This window comes from Siniperca chuatsi, linkage group LG17 (genome assembly GCF_020085105.1).
Source record: "Siniperca chuatsi isolate FFG_IHB_CAS linkage group LG17, ASM2008510v1, whole genome shotgun sequence".
In the NCBI taxonomy this organism is placed as follows: domain Eukaryota; kingdom Metazoa; phylum Chordata; class Actinopteri; order Centrarchiformes; family Sinipercidae; genus Siniperca; species Siniperca chuatsi.
Genome location: NC_058058.1, coordinates 5,994,349 through 6,012,012, shown reverse-complemented (window position 1 = coordinate 6,012,012; position 17,664 = coordinate 5,994,349). Strand labels below are relative to the sequence as shown.

Sequence of the window (17,664 nt, the reverse complement as noted above, 5' to 3'; positions counted from 1 at the left end):
AAAGAAAAGTGCAAAGGAGACTTTAGTGGTAAAAGGCAGATGGGAGACAGACAGTGAAGGGAATGATGATAGACAGGTTATTGCACTAAGAGAAAGAAAGACAGACATGAATCATGCAAGCGACAGAAACAGCGACGAAGAGGGAAACAGACAGAAACAGAGAGAAATGGCCAGAGAGGTGGACTGAGAGTGACTCTGCTGCAAAAGTCGAGCTGTTTATGAATGAGTGCCATAAATCCGGCTGGTATTAGCACCTCTGAGCACTTTCTAAGAATGAGGCGGAGAGCTGCGGCTAAGCCCCCCAATCCCAGTCACTTTACACTAAATGCATTACGGCCACTTAACTGCTAAACAGCTCCAGGGACCCTGCACTGCACCTGACCAAACACTCTAACACTCTCTAATTCAAGTGTGTGCGTGTGTGTGTGTTTGTGTGTTTAAAAAAAAAGAACAAATCGAGAGTGAGAGATGGACCAGATGAGTCCTGTACTGTACTCTTCTCCCACCCAACATTTTGAGGTTGAGTAGATGTACAGTAGATTTAACAGCCTGCACCTGCTGCGAATAATGAAATTTGAGATGAGTGTGCAGTCACTCATAGCCACTGCCTGTGCAATTATCTGAGTAATTCTGTAACAATTTGAATGTCTTTCTGGTATTAGATGAATAGGTTGTATCCCAAATTAATTTTTATACAAATACTATTACTATTAGTATTAATAGTAATATTTACAGTAAACAGAAAGGGATGTGAGGCATGCAAATTATATTATTATATCATATCGGCCTGCAGCTTTGGAATTTCACAACTTCACACATGTAGTTGACAGGGTCGAAAGCTACAGACCAAGCGTGTAAGGGGACCTTGAGGTGACACTGTGTTGTCAACTGCTGTTTCCAAGGTCAAGAATGAACTGTCAAGCTAAACTTTTAAGCCAAGGTCCTAAAGGTGCTCATGAGTCACGGAAATGGACATCTACAGTTTCATGGCAACTGAGCAAACTCAATATACTGATGAGGACCGGGTGATATGGTTGAGAGCTCTAGAACAACCTAGCAGTGGTGAAAGTAGTAATAACACACTGTAAATGATACTCTGTTACAAGTAACAGTTTTGCATTCAGTTTTACTCCAGTAAAAGTACAGAAGTATTATCAGCAGAGTGTACTAATCATCACCTTTTAAGTTGATATGGTGAACTCGATGGCAAACAGTTGCCTATTTACACATTCATTTGAAGTCCTGATGAATTTAAGTCAAATATTCACCCTTATGTAATTCTGTTTTGGGTCTCTACCAACTCCTGAGGGAAATATCTGGCTCTTTGCTAAATGCACCTTTATGTTCACCAGCTGGTCGCTAACTGTGTCTGTCTGCCGTTTGGTGCTGAGCAGGTAGTGTACAGTGGGTTTTTAGAGCTTTTTCTCTGAAAACAACTGCCTGCTGTGAATGAAAACGACGCTATGAGAGCTGTGAGAGTGAACCAAAACAGCTAAACAATGAGCTGAAACTCACTATAAAGATCTGTAAAGCCAAGTGGAGCTGCAGATTCAGGTGATAATTCTCTGTAGGTTCATCATTATGAGCGACCCCTTACACATTGTTTTCACATTGTCATTTGTTTGTTTGTTTATTGTTTATTTAGCAGGGACAATGCACAATATATGTATTTTACCAGATATAGCTAAAAGCTCATTTTCATCTGTAGTCCCTGGGCGGAGGCCACTAGACACGCAGGTTACAGAGATAAAAGATCAGTTGTAGTAAATCAAAACCTTCCACTTTGCAAAAAAAAAGACACAAAAAAAGACCACATCTAAAACTAAAAAACAAAACAAAAAATAACAACCCCCCACGAAACAAACAACAGAAGAACAATACTAAATTCCCACTAGGGAACACCCCATCAGCAATCCCAACACCATTAAAATTATGTAGAACAGCCCCTTTTAGAGGATTATAATTTTATAAAATCAGCGATTATATTATTGTATTATTATTATTGATGTGCTGATATATAAGCACCATTTTAATGTTGTAGCTGGTCAAGGTCGAACTAATTTTAGTTAAATTAATTAAGTTAAATCTGTAACAATGTATCATATTTTATACACTGATCATATCTTTTTAGAGTGGATGCTGGCATTTTAAAGTTTGCTTAATTTTGTCATTTTCCAGTGTGGAGATTCAGTACAACACACACAAAACATTTTTAGAAGCGATATTTGGTTTGAAATAGAGGCCTTGCATGCAATGCTTGTATGTTTGCCTCTCTTTCGTCATGGATACCTGTAACTATTGGTAAACACTTTCAAAAAACAAATGCCCATTTCCTGTGCGGCCCGATGTTACTTTCCCACTGTGACTTGCTTCCAAAGCAAGTAATAATACACCAATTTATTTACCTCCGTTTGCATATTTATTTTATATGAGCATACTGCAACCATTGTTGTGCACACATCAACTGTTGTCCTCTTCCAACATGACTTGAAAATTGATCCAAGCGGGGAGGGGGGGGGGTAATATTCTGAGAAAAAACTCAGAATTAAAGTTGTAAATTTACGAGAATAAACTTGAATATTCTCTGAGATTATAAAAAATATTTAAAAAATCAGAAAAATTGTGTTTTTTTTGGTCAAGGAACCACATTGCTTCACTTTGCAAGGTTGGATCAACCTCATCACAACACAGTCACCGTCGCTTGCTGTGTATTATGCCTACAGTGGATCACCTAATCAAATCATACTTTGCAATCAGATTTAGCAATAAGGAAATACTCGTGATTTTAGCCCATAATCACCATATTATCATAATCATCTGGACTTTGATGATACATTGTCGTGAATTAGGCCTATTCAGAAGAAAACAACATACTGATTTAGAAATTTACGACTCCTCCCCCGGGTCTGTAATTTTATTTAATTTTATTTACCAACAATAGCCCTATTACGCCATCATAGTTTACTGTTTATATTTGTTCTGTTTTTTTATCAGCTTGTCAGTCACCTGAAATGCAGTAGGAATTGCACTAACCTGTATGAAAGGTGCTATAAAAATAAAGCTTGTCTTCAGTTCCCATTATTGGTTATCAGAAGTGAACCAACTACTTCCTAATAAAGATATGAATCAGCCACGCCCGTACATGTCAGAGCGGATACATTAGTTATACTTGGAAGGATATCAAACAATGTTTTTTTTTTACAGAGTGTGGAAAAGTAGTGCCAGTGATTACACCTTTTCATTCATTCTGGATGATGGTTCAGTTATATTCACGTCTACAATATCTGTGGCAGTTACTGCTATTGCTCAGTAGATGGCGCCGTTTCCTCTGTGACTATTAGAAATTGTTAAAGTACAACTGATTTATTTGATTCATGCATATTTGTCAGCTTCACAGACAAATAAGTAGGGAGCTGGAAACTACAATTACTTGAATTTTCTGTTGATATTTTACATTTACAGCCAATTTGCACTTAGTAATTGGAGGTAACTTCCAGGAGGTTTTCATAACAAAGATAAAGATATATTTTTAAATTAGAAGAAGAATATCACTAGAATCCCTAAAATCATAATGTGAATTTCTGAAAGTCTGAGGTTTGCCTGAGAAGGACACTTGAGAACATTATGTTATTCTGAGTCTTGAGCTTGGTTTTGATTTTGAGATTGATCTACTGTAGGTAGGCTGCTCACTGCTTGTGATGAAGGGTTGGCTTCGAGCCCTCCAGGTATCCTTCGAAGCTCTCAGGGGGTCCACACCCTCAAGTTGAGAACTGTCGGATGAGAACATATTGACGATGCAAGAGTTCATAACAACAGCTAATGGACGTTCTCTTCTCGTGACTCTCACAGATAATGAATCCCTTATTACTGAGGAGGCTGCTCTGCCGGCTCAGTGAGCCACGAGGACAATCTGCCTCCAGAAATACATTCACGCGCCTGCTGCTGCACAGGTACTCAACTGTCAGCATGTAATCCTCCACACATACTGACTGACTCAAGCACTACGTCAACCAGTGTTCAGTCACTTCTGTTTTAATGAAACTTATATTCAAGTGTCTGTGTTTAAAATTAAACTTGTTTTTTTCCTATACTTTACTGTCAATAATTAACTTCATTAATTATGTCCTTAGATAACCTCCAATTCATCATGTTTTAACAAAAACAAAATAGTGTGAACTCGAATCATTAAGAGAAAGTAACTGTAATCGAGTAGAACAAGGACGGGAAAAGAAAGGAAAAAATTTAAATAACAATACATCAGGAAAGTAAGGATAGATATATAACTTATTGGACTTGTTTATTTACAGTGGTACACAGATATTTTTTCTCCAGTTTTTCACTCAGAAGGTTAGTGTATAACTCATATAATGTTGTAAAAAATAAAAAAATGTTATATTAATCACGTGTCTCACCAGGTTTTAAATGTTGGAGGTCTAGGGCTTTCACTGTGACCTGTTGGTGAAAGTGAAGGCGGAGTCCCAGCAGGAGCCCAGCAACAATGCATGATAATTAGCCGTCTGTTGTGATCTGGTTTCTGTCTCCTGCTCTCTGGACTGTGACCTCTGACCTCGTCCCACAGCCAGACAACAATCCTTCTCAGCTGGAGGCCAAACAGCCCGTCAATCAGCCTCCTTTTAATATGGCCCGTCCCCTGTTAAGATCAGCAGCCAATGAATGCTTCATAACAGATTGCAGGAGGAGAGACAGAGCGATGGAGGGGAGGATGAGAGCTGAATGTTAGAGAGATGAAACAAATACTGAAATGATTAGCAGGATTTTAAAAATGAGAACATAAAGAGACTGTAAAAGGAAAAGAGGAAAATATAGGAAATTAAATGTAGGTACAGTGAGAGGTGTTGTTGCAGTCAGTCATGGGTCAAATAGCTGCTACGTGAATACCATTTAGCATAACAATCTACCACAGAAAAGTAATTGAAAGTCAATTTTGTATGGCACTCCATGTTTGACATCTTACCCGCAGAAAATCAGACTTAACGCTAACTGCCTCATGATGCAAGCTCAAACAAAGTACAAAAATAATTTAAAACTGCCTAATAAATTAGGCCAATATAACAATACCAATTTGTTTCACTCAAGTTAAAGGAATGGTTCAACATTTTGGGAAAAACAATTAGATGAGAAGACTGAGATCACTCTTGTGTCTGTATGCTAAACAGCTAATGTTACATCCAGCAGCTGGTTAGCTTAGCTTAGCATAAACACTGGAAATGGGGGGGGGGGCTAGCATGGCTCTTAAGATGTTATGATTATAAAAATATATTGTGCAAAAAATATTTTTCAATAAAAGTAATCCAAAATAATATCCGTCTACCGGCACTTAAAGCTCACTAATTCACACATTATATTCTTGTTTGTTTAAGCAGGACAAAAACATTAGTGTTTTCCTGGCTAGAAGCAGTAACGTTGACTTCCTGGAGCCTCCGCTGGTTGCCTGGCAACCGCAAAATGTTCGTTTTTACACTTTTGTAAGGATTAAACAAAGGAGATAGGTTAGGACGTTAACTTTAAAGTTAATTAGTGAGCTTTAGAGGTGCTGGTAGGCTGGTTTTGTTACCATTAGATAGAGCCAGGCTAGCTGTTTCCAAGCTAAGCTAACCGCCTGGTGTCAACCAAATTCAGTGTCGACGAATGGACTTATACCATTTTGTGTGCAGTTTATTCTATTGTTTATAAAGAAATATCTAATAGCAGTGTTAGTTTTTGTAATTTCTGGTAATTAAACAAATTAAACTGCTAAAGTGATCCCCGAGGGGAAACTCTTTTGTGACAGCAGATCACTATCACGTCAATGCACACAGGAAGAGAAGTAAGCAAATCAAAATATAATTCGCTATAATAAAGCTAAGATAAATTAAGTACAAAGTGGATATAAGTATAAAAACTAAAATAAGTGTAAGTACCAAAGTGGATTTAGGTTGATGGGTTGATAAGTATGTACGGTATAATAATACAATGTAATAAGTAATAAGTAAAGTAAGACAACGAGACAGAGAAACGGCAGCAGGCAGCATGCACGTTGGCGCATGCGCACTATCTCATTCCATTACCTTCCATAATGGAGACTTTTTCCCTCAGTACAAGTTTCCAGACGGGACAGATCAGTCTACACGTAAATGTGTGTTTACATTTTTGTGTAAACAAACTTCAGGCAAACACTCAATTACCAAGCCGTTATAGTTTCAAGAGCCATCACACGACTCCCTGGCAAGTCTCGCGAGAGTACCGAGCTGAAGGTGTACTACTAAAACCTGACGGCAGAGGGAGCCAGAGTTTTAGTGGGAAAGAAATCAACTGGAGGCTTTGGCTCCAGCAGTCTTTAAAGCTTGTTTAAACAGCTCCTCGGGTTGTATGTTTGTTTTAATGAGCTTCATATTTAAACATAAAAGGCTTTGTTTAAGTTCTTTGGTTAGACAAGGTCCAAAATCTGTCCATGTGACTACAGAGTGAGATTGTAAAAATCTCAGTCAACTTTACACATACATTTATTGTACTGTGTTATTTAAGTCACAGATTTTAGTCTCACCTGCAGACCAAGACCCATCTGAGGAGAATTTGTGGGAAAATAACAGGAATATTTATATATATCTTTTATTAGTGGAGGAATTTAGTGTCTAAAGGCTGTTTCAGAGGCTTTCCTCTACAACAAACTGTGAACTTGTGATGATTTGGCTAGAGCTGGCAGCTATTTTCATAATAGATTAATCATTTAAGTCATTTTAAAGCAAGTATTTACTGGTCCAAACCTCTATAATGTGAAGATTTTCTGGTTTTCTTTGCCTTCTGTGATTGTAAACTCAATGTCTTTGGGGGTCTTATTGTTGGTTGGATAAAACAAGCTATTTGAAGAAATCATCTGACATTGTGATGGGAATGTATTTCACTACTTTCTAAAATAAACTTTACTTGCAGGCCTAGTTTGGCCACATAAAAAATGAAAAGATACCAAAAAAAAAAAACATGTTCATCATTATCAGCAGTTTTGATAAAAAAAATTCTAAATACCAGCCTTAAAAAACAAACCCTAGAGCATAAATTCAGACCTTTTAATCAAACCCAAACCAGGACCATAGAGCACACAGCACCCAAAATTTGTGAGGGGGCACAGAAATGAGTCTGATTCAAATCATGAGATTAAGCAGAAGATAAACCCACATCGTGTATGGAAGAGATTTGCCAGTCTGGTGAGTAATTAAAACTTCCATGTCGGCAGAAGTAAAAACATGGGTGGGTGGACCACTGAGGTGTCATCTGGGACACAATTAGCATCACAATTATTAAAGTTCTCAGCGATTTTGTCAGGGCAATCATGACGATCTAAGAACTGAAACATGTTTATTCTGCTGCTGTACTCACGGACATCAGCTAAACGCTTAAAGTTTGGTATAAAATGTAAAGAAAACATCTGTGAGAATGGAAGTGAAAAACAGGTGATTTTTTACATCTGAAACTACATCTAATCTGTTCCCAACACTTTTCTGCACCTGGATAGAAAGTCACAGGTCTGCCTCACACTAGAAGGTTGACACAAACATTTCTCCTTCCTCCTGAATTATTTCCATTGTCATAACCAAATCCCTTCCATCAAGATCAACATTTGTTGCAGCTGTCTCCCAGACGGAGAAAAAAAAAAAAAAAAAAAAAAAAGAGGAAAATCTATCACAGGCCTATAGTGAGCAGAAGTGAGAATGCTTATCCCTGGATGGCTTTTCTTTCATAAATGGTGCCAGGAGTTTGACAAGTACAAAGTACTTGACTTGCTGTTGACATGACTTGAGTCATGAAGCATTCAGAGAGGCGGTCTGGCACAACGAGGCTGCAGGTTGTTGAATACAAAACCACCAGCATGAAAGAACAGAGATCTGACTCAGTAATACCGGTTGGCCAATGTGTGTTTAAGTTTTTTTTCCTCGCACTGATAACTAAACGCAAATTATCCTGTGGGTGACTGATTACGGCTGCAAATAACGAATTTTTTTTATTAGCGATTAATCTGTTGCATTACTTTTTCCATTAATCGATTTTTTAGTCTATAAAATGTCAAAGTTTAAAAAAAAAATCCCATTGCAATTTCCTGAAGCCCAAGGCAACATGTTGAAATTGCAACCAACAGACCAAAACTCAAAATTACTCTACTATCACATAACACAGATTAATCGATTATCAAAATAGTTGACAGTTAGATTAATGGACTAATGGTTCAGCTCTATGAGTAATACTTGTATTTTTGTTAGTGTACTATTTAATGTCTTCTTAAGCCAGTACAATGCACCTTAAAACTCAAAGTAAAATCCAAAAGTAGGGAAAATTATTAACATATTATCATATTTTTGGTTTGCTAATTTTTTCTCAAATGTAGCTTGAAGGAAGGAATGAAGAAAGTGAATAAACGAAAGAAAGACACAGAAACTGATATCCATTTTTACCTTTTTTAATGAACCCTGATTATTGTTTAATTACAAATGAAGATGAACAGATAGAAGAGAAACAGAAGTACAGGTGGTTCCTCCATGATAAAAACAAAAGTCTCCATCTCTCCTCTGGAGTGACAGCTCACCGTCGAAGTGGACATGAGAGGAGAGACAGAGGCGACCAGAGAGAGGACAGGGGGACGCGTTTCAAATAATACAATGGTTAAACAGTACAAAGCTCTTTTTTTCTTACAGAACCCTCCAAAATGGAAAAAATATATATACACAACATCAAAAAATGAAAACAATTGTTTCTTCCCCTGCTGTATATCATGTGGGGATTATGTGACCCTCCTCTTGTCCATGGTAACATGGTTATAAAATCAGTGTGAGTTCAAATAAATTGAAAAAAGAAAGAGACTGCACTGAAGCTAACTAGTTGAAGTTCATGGGAAAGAGTGCAAACTGGAACAAAAACTCACAGAAAACCAGGAATTCATGGAGCAGAGACCGGGCCATGGCAAAGAGGGTACAAAATCATCAAAAATGTTAATAATATAATAATTACAAGAGTAACAGTAATACGTCTGAAAAAATACAGAAGAAAATGATAAGAACAACATCGATGAAATCGAGGGGTGAAAATATCAACCCGCTGGGGAAACAGTTATGTTCTTGTGTTTTGTTTTTGAAGCCACGACAGGTAAGGCAGCACAGGTGCAACAGTTCAGGTACAGCTCGGCGTTTGTATTTTTCTTTACCAGACACTTGTAAACTGCTACATCTGTCCTTAAAATTCCCTAAAATATTTTTGCTGGCACTTTTAGCAATCTCCACTGACCATAAATGACAAAAAGTTTAAAATGAGGAATGCTGATGATGTTAACAAGCCAATTAGGATAGATGTAAGAGTTGTTTTGTGCCTGGTGAAGAAATATAACAATTTTTAAAATGACAATGTGTGCTTAAGATAAACACACGAGACTGGAGCTTCTTGGACAATCTGGACAAGAAAATTGTGACTAAATAACCCAGGCCATGACTTTATCTGGACAGTTTTTTTAAAGGCTGTGTGTGTATGTAGAGGGCATAACCATAGGAACCACACATTCACACACACAAGTGCACGTACACACCGAGCAGAATGCGCGAGTCAGATTATGGGAAGTCCCTCTCTCTCCACTCTGCTCTGAGGTTTTGTGATGCCATTTCCTCTGTGTGTATGTGTTTGTGTGTGTGTGTAATAGTGTGTGTAGTTGCTATGGTTTGCCGTCCAGAGAGACTGTGGGGGCATTTGATGTCACGTGTGATGTCATGTTTCCCTTTATTCTAGCCACAGTAAAGCCTTACTCTAACCAGGATGGTGTGTGTGTGTGTGTGTGTGTGTTTGTGTGTGTGTATATATGGGCAGGGTTCAGACCAGCCCAGACACACTCTGTTCACACAAAGCTGCTCGAGTCCACAGTCCATGCTCAAACCAAAGTTCAGTCATATCAGCTGCTGTGGTCCTGCTGGCTTTGTGAGGTGATGCAGAGCTGAAAACCTGCTGCATATCTGTGTCGTCCAATCAGAATCAGTCTGCTCTGAACACGCGAGTCCGTTACCAGCTCCCCATTACAACCTGCGCCTCCACGGTTTTTAAGCAGATCGGGGTCAAACTGTTCCCGGTGGGTGGGGTTTACCATGCGGGACAACGTGAGGAGAGCCAAAATGTAAACCTTTCTAGGACTCTGTCCTGAGGTGGTAAACCCCGCCTGGCTGCTACTCCAGGGATGTTAAAACAAACACACCCACTAACAAGGTAAATATGATTTGACCCAGGTCTGGTTAAAAGTTTCTGCTCACTCATTTGTCCTCGTCCCTTCACACCCTCCGTCCCCTGAACACACAATAACTTTTGTTTTTTTTTTTACTTTTACAATATAAATATAAAACTCTGATACTGGTGGCCTTTGTCACTGCAGCTCAACGGTCAAGAGAAGGCAAGGGTGAGAAGGCAAAGGCTGAATTATACTGGTAATAATATGCCCATAAGAATATATACATATCTTTACCATTAAAAATAGTAGGATGTTCCTGGTATGTATCAAATGACCATATTGAAATATAATATTTGAATTCAATATATATTTGAATAAAATATATACGTGTAGATTTACTTGTTCTGCATCTCTCTTACAAAAACAGAAGGCATGGTGGTACTCTGTGAGTGTGATAAAACATTTTGCTGGGGGTACTGATAAAACTCATGTTGGCTTTAAAAAGGCACCATCTTATTTGGAATCGTTTGTTCGTTTAAATGGGCACAATGTCTTTTTTCTTTTTAAACGACATGAATAAAACGTCATAAAAATAAGTTGTTTTATCAATATCTCAGTGAAGGTTTGCCTGAGTTAACCTTGATGCTCGACATTCATTACATGGTTCCCGCTCTCCCCTAGACATATCAGTTCGCTTCAATCGTCACTTCTCAAAACATCACATGAACAGATTCGGCTATTCTCTCCAAAATACAGAAAGTCCTCAGATCACTGCAAATGCCCTAAAATACTGTCCATGTCCTTATGAGGCACAAACATCCTTTGACAGAAAGAATACAGTCTTTAATAAAAAAAAATAAAAAAAACGGGGAATGCAGAAGAGAGCTGTTGATCTGTATGTTTGAGGGAGAAAACACTTCGAATGCCCTCAAACCTCCAAACCCCTCGAAGATTGTGCGAAGTCAAGCAGGGACACGAATAGCTGAGACACTCTCTGTATCCGTCAGGCCTGATGTTTTCACACCAGCTTTCGGTCCACACACACACACTCAGAAACAAGTGTGTCTATAATTACAGCCTTGCTGGTAGCTGCTTCCTCATTTCCCCAACAAGTGAAAAGGAGAGAAAGATCCGGCGCTTTCCTCAAAGACCCAGGTGGGTTTTCTGTACAGCGGAAACTACATCCATTCGCTGGCTAACAAATGTCTAAAGATGCCGTGTGACAGGTCAGAGGTTGAAAGGTCAACGTCAGTTCATCAAAATCTTCCTCTCCTGCTCAGGCTTAGTTTGACTGTCCTTAAGATGTATAATTCCACCCTCACTTCATGTCTTTATACACGTAGTGACTTTAGCTGAGGATGAAGGGACCACTCAGTCTGGCCCTGATGCAGTTTGATAGTGTCTGAGTTGTTTCCTGGAGAAAAGACTGATTGGAGAGTTCTTTCTAATCACCTCTTGGGCAACACTCCCCCCCTTCAGTCTGTAAGATCCATCAGAGCAAAGTCTACGTTTTTTTTTGCTCACTGCCCTCCATCTTGTAAATGACTGCATGGTGATGGGTGCAGACAGAGAGGCACTTCTGTAATCTCTATCAGGGCTGTTAAAAGTGTTTTTAGTAACATTAAGATCTGTCTGTCTGTTATGGTGAGTACAAATGAGGAAAAAGAAGAGAGGGGAAGTAAGGAGGAGGACTCACCACCTTCAAGTGAGCCAGATATGGGTGAAAAATCCATTCAATCTACTGCTGTACAATTCAGTCTGCCTGTGTTCTCTTTAGGGTGAATGTGATTCGTTTCACTGCACCAGATAAACTAATAGACTCACTGAAGACATAATCTGGGCACAGGTGTGATGTGAGGTGATCCCTAGCAGACTTATGGCTTAACTGGCACTATGAGGGTGAGGAGGCATTGAAAAGGCAATGTGCAATTCCTAAGAGATATTAAGGGCAGATTCTCTCTCTGTATGGCTCTAATTTTAAAAATGGGACAGAAGTCAATATATAGAAGTTTGGTTATCTCTTAATGTTGTAAGTCACAGCAAAAATACTCTACTGTGTTCATGTTTGATAGGGTACCAGGGGCACAACGGTGTCTTGACTTGCAGTACATTAGAGGCTACACAGGCACACCTGTGTTTTATGGTTCTACATAGGCCATAACGTCTAGCGGCTGCTTGCTGACAGTACCGACCACACGATGGTACAAAGGAAAAGGTGTTGATACTGCAAAAACAGTGACAAAACCTGAGAGGTAATTATAGTAACATCTTGTTCTTTACTACCTCGTGAGCATGCACATGTAACATATGTAGGGGAAATATTTTGTTTTATGTCAAGTAATTTAAGGGGCTTGTGGGGGCGGTGAGGTCGGTAAAAAGTGTCCAATAACTCCTAATTATTGCACTAAAACCATTATTTCCTACATACGATACATGTACATATTCAGATATTCACTAAAGAACAACATTAAAGTGTGTTTATATAATCACCTTTCAGTTACTGTCTCCATTTAAGCACACTCTTGTGCCAAACCAAAACATGCTACGTTCACTACTGCTGGCAAGAAATCACAAGGCCTTATGGTCTACATAAAACTATTACATTTGTTGACAAGACTCCGACAGGTGTGTGTTTTGTATCTAAGTAGGATCCCCTGTGTGTGTGTGCTCAGCAGCCAGTGTTTTCCAGAGACAACTGCGCTGTAGCCCTCTGCAGCTCCGAGCTCGCTCTGCGCTGGGTGGGAGGCGATGGCAGCATCAACCCCAAAATGACACCTCTTCCTCCCCCATTCTCCACCTCCCCCACTCTCCTGCCTGCCTCCTCTCTCTTCCTCTCCACCTCCTCCTCTCCCTCAGCCCTCACTTTCTTGTCTTCTGCCTCGTCCCTCTCTCCGTCCGCCTCCATCTTCTGGTCTTCGCTCCAGCGGCGTTTGAAGCGGAGTTTGAGTGGGATACAGCGCGTGCCTCCGGGGCTGATGGGAGCTGCCTGACCCGGCTCACTCTTCAGGCCAATCAGAGGGAAGGCCAGGCTGCTGCTGCCAATGGGAGGAGTGGCAGGAGTCTTGAAGACCTCCTCATCCTCATCAGGGTCATCATCAGGGTTACTGTGTGGAGGGGCAGAGAGGCTGCTCCCATTTCCGTTAGCTTGGTGATGGTTGTTGAGCTGATGATGATGGTGATGAGCTGTCGGAGTGAAGATGTCACCTTCATCATCCTCGTCATTGTGATTGAGCTCATCTTCCTCACTGATGTCAGTCACCTCCACCTCTTCTTCTGACTCAATGTCTGATATGGGCTCCACCTGGAGAGGAAGAATATTTTACAACATTTTACGACATTTTATTTATGACTCTGGCCAGATGTCAAATGTCTGAAAGAGAACCATCCTTAAGTGGAAACACCAAAACCTGTGTGTGTGTGTGTGTGTGTGTGTGTGTGTGTGTGTGTGTGTGTTAGCGTTAGCAGTCTCACCTTGATCTTAGGAGGCCCTGCGTTTGTTATATGACCAGACCCTGTGAATGAGGAGGATTGGCTGGAGGAAGAGGAGCAAGAAGAAGCAGCCAATGAGCTCCCTGCATCCCTCTGTTTGCGCCCAAGGGGAGGTGGCTGCAGCTTGAACTTGAATGGTGACGGGTGAAGGTGCCCCTCCTCCCCGCCTCCTGGCTGCTGGCTAAGCGAATGAGAGAGCGGCAGAGGTGGGGCGTGGAGGTGATGGGTGGCCGGCTTTTCCAGGGTGGGGCGATGGGGCTGAGGGATGATGATGTTGGGGTAGTGGAAGAAGGCTCGGGGGCTGAGGTGGTAGTTATAGACGGACTGAGTGTGGGCCTGCAGGAAGGGCTTCATGTCCTCTGGGTTAAAGGAGAAGTGGGAGCCCATCATGGGAGAAGACAGGGAGGGGGAGGGGGTGTAGGACAGGTGGGGGGTAGGGGTCATGGACAGGGCTGGGGACAGAGTTGGGGCCAGAAGACCCCCGGGGCCAGGCAGGGGGGAGACAGGGAATGGAGACAGAGGCTCTGGGTGAACCCTGTGGGCAGGTCTGCCGAGCCCTGCTGGGTTCGGGGCCCCACCATAGACCCTGAAGAGAGAATCGTGAGGCAGGCGGTGAGGAAGCAGGCCCCTGAAAGCCCTCTCAGGCCCCACGCCTCGCTCATCGCCCCCCACAGCCTCTTCCAGCTCCGAATTAGTGGAGGTGCCGTCGCTGCAGTCGCTGACAGAGCCGCGGGCCATGCGGCGAGCCACGCTGCTGAACATGCCTGGACTGCGCAGCTCCTCACTGGATGAGAGGACTTCTGACGGCGTGGAAGGGGGGAAACGGAAGTGGGTGCCTCCGGTTGGCACTGGAGGGGCACTCTGAGGGACTCCTCGACCTGTGAGGAAGAAAAGAGGTGAGGGGTGAGTTAGTTAAATCAACAATATGAAGTTTAAATTATCCTAAAAAAAAAAAAAAGAAGAAGAAGAATGAGGAAATGAGAAAATAAAAACCGGGCTCATAATCTTAAAGAGAGCTGAAGTGAAACCAAAAACATACAAAACCTAATTCAAAGCTCTGGAACATAACCTTACCCAACAGTACATCATGCAGTTCATTGATTTTGTTTTAGACAGTGATCGTACATTTTTTATGAACTAGCCATTATTGCTGTCTATCTATGACTATCGCGATTGAAACATCATCAGGCTGTCATAGCAGTACAGAGAGGGCGAAACAGTGTATATGTTTTTTAGGCAGAGATTACAGCTAAAAGTTGGCAAATTGATATTGTTGTTTACCTTCTAAAAGCAGGGGCTGTTAATAGATGCTCATTCATCTTAGTATATGGTTAGTAAACACCTAGAACACGCTTCAGTTTTTCACAAAGAAACCCCTCAATGAGAGACTGTATTGAGTTACAGAAGCTAGAGGAACAGCGCAAGCTCAGAGGTGACGTTAGGACACTTGCTCTCTGGGACTTATAAAAGAAACATACAGTATTTTCTCCCTTATCTCTAATGGTGTCTAGGTATGAGGTTAGTTTTGGTTTGAGAGATAATCTCTTAGATTTCTGCATCCACCCCAATGCAATGTAGGTGTATTGGATGTAATCTATGGTGCTCAAAGTAATGAAAAATGACTATTAAAAAATTCAACAGTAACACGGACATTGTTTTTTTTTTTCTTTTCCAGAACCAGAGATCATGCTGCTCTACATTATCAATAGAACACAGTGTCAGCCTAGCGGTTTTTACAGGAACTATTTCTTTGGTAGAAAGCAGGTCTAATGAAAACTGTTGATGGCGTGTTTTGTGGATTATCCAGAGTACCCAGGACATTGCTTGTGCATGGTTAGATACCACTGGGGCTAAGTGACAAAATATGTTTTTTCAATTTTTGGACGAACCAGCCCTTTAAATTGAAGAGAAAGGGAAAACTAACTAATGAGAGTAGGTCACATGTCTCCCATAACTCCAACTATTTTACCCAGAGGGTCACAGGCACACAGAAAGAAAACACTGGGTTACACAAAGCCACAAATTCCCTTCTCTTTCAACCCCTCCTCCCAGTCTCTCTTCTGCCAGGGAGACTGTGGCACTGCAATAAATTCTTGGCATCCGTGCACGTGCCAGAATTAAATATTGGAAAAGTCGCTCTTACTGCCATCACAAACATGGGTTGGGTTCCTCTGTTTTTTCCAGTACCGCTGAGTGTGTGTGTCTGTGTGTGTGTGGGTCTCTGTTTAAAAAAGCACACATCTCACAGCCATGTGTGTCAGAAACGACAAGGAGAAAAAACTGCATGCATGTTTATGTAATGTGCATGTGTGTGAGCGTCTGTGCTTGCGTATCAATCCAGATTTACGTGGGCATGTGTGTGTAACCATCATATGAAACCATCATATCACAACATGTCAGTGTGTGGGCCACATCACACGGAGGCTATAATTAAAGTTTCGTGCTGCACTTATGTCACCCAGTATCCAACACTCCATATGGGCTGTGTTTACACTGGGTGGCCGGGACCAGAACGGGAGACGACTTCAGAGGGAGGAGAGGGATAAACTGGGACGTGGCACACTGATGTCTTAGAACACACACACACCCACGTAACCAGGCAGATACATGCACACAAACTGCACACAAATTCTGTTTGTGTATTTGATTTGTACTTTTACTAGGATGGTATCTGAGATTTGTTTTTGCAAAAACAGGTGTGGAAATACTTGATGTGAATATGATTCGTTTATATTAAATGCAGTGTTTAGATTGTGACCTGGCCGCAAAACTGCTCCAAGTATTTACCGATAAGGTTTATCTTTGGCGAGTAAATTGGTAAGTAGCCCACCACACTGACTGGAAAATGTCTCAGACAATAACATTTGAAAATCTCAGTTATATACAATCTTTGGGGTCTTTTCTCAAAAGCTGTCTCTGCAGACGATTGCACACTCTTTGAAACAAAATCAGAGCAAATGATCAGATCATGATTTGCTCACTGTAATGCTACATAAAGTAAGTGTAGCAGCATCTAAACCTCTATTCTTGGCTAACAAGTAAACAACGTCAAAATGGGAAGAGGAACATCTACACCAACTGTGTTTAGCAGTTATTTTGGCTGATTAAAATTATATTTCATAGGTAATTTTTTGTTACAGTTTACAGCTGTAAGCAAATTAATTGCAAAGTCCAGAAACTCACACACAAGGACCTCGAATTCACAGACACCTGAAGGCTAACTTGTTGTCTGTCCTAGAGCACTCACGCTCCTTGAACAGGTCCTTGCTGTCAAGTGTGATTTCCATTCTTTTAATCGAAAGTAATCATCTATTTCAACTGCCAAGGGATGTCATCGGGGCAGAAAAAGAAAGAAATCCAGTTTCTGCTTTCAATAACTAAAAGCCTTGGTTAGGTGCTTGTTTAATACATTGACACAAGCCTTGTAAATTATAACAAAGACAGCTTAAGACAATTGAACTTTTCCAATGAGACGTCTATTCTTCAGTGTCTAGTGCTACACACCCCCTGAGGGTGTGCTAACCACATCATTTGTGGATTTACAATATATATGTGAGTGTGTGCGTACCAGAGCCCATGTCGATGAAGGGGTAGTTGACCAGTACTAGTTTGTTGAAGTTGAACTTGTAGGTGAACCTCTTCCCTTTGGTCTTGTGGAGGATCCTCTTGTTGTAGTAGTATCTAAAGAGAGAAGGATGGACAGAGTGTTATCTCCCAGTGAATTACCGTGTTTAAATACTTATCACATCATCAGCAACATGCAGTAAACCTCTGAATGTGGCCACCAGTAAGCTCTGAACTCAGGGTCGGTGAAAAAACAAAACAAAACAGCAAATGGCTCTACACAAATGCCAAAAATCGATTTTTGTAATAACACTAGTTAATAACGTTATGTTGATTTAACAAAAAGGGCGGGACTCCACCGTGAGGGCAGGTGCAGCACCCGGACGGTGTACAGTGCACACATAGAGTAATCAGGTAGTTAA

General features: G+C 40.9%; 1 protein-coding gene and 1 long non-coding RNA gene across 2 annotated transcripts in view; both read right to left on the bottom strand.

The window, feature by feature from the left end:
• Positions 1 to 1,577: 1,577 nt before the first annotated feature.
• LOC122864441 lies at positions 1,578 to 6,613 on the bottom strand. Its single transcript, XR_006375224.1, has 3 exons — positions 6,069 to 6,613; positions 4,413 to 4,730; positions 1,578 to 3,770 (listed from the first exon to the last, which is right to left on the bottom strand). It is a non-coding gene; the product is annotated as an uncharacterized LOC122864441 (long non-coding RNA).
• A 2,360-nt stretch (positions 6,614 to 8,973) lies between these two features.
• erf (Ets2 repressor factor) overlaps positions 8,974 to 17,664 on the bottom strand; it is a 37,926-nt gene continuing 29,235 nt past the window's right edge. The window contains exons 3-5 of the mRNA XM_044171853.1: positions 17,247 to 17,359; positions 13,661 to 14,556; positions 8,974 to 13,490 (exon numbers count right to left, since the gene is read on the bottom strand). Of these exons, the coding sequence (XP_044027788.1) occupies positions 12,858 to 13,490; positions 13,661 to 14,556; positions 17,247 to 17,359 (1,642 nt within the window). The 3' untranslated portion in view covers positions 8,974 to 12,857. The remainder of the gene's footprint in view (positions 13,491 to 13,660; positions 14,557 to 17,246; positions 17,360 to 17,664) is intronic.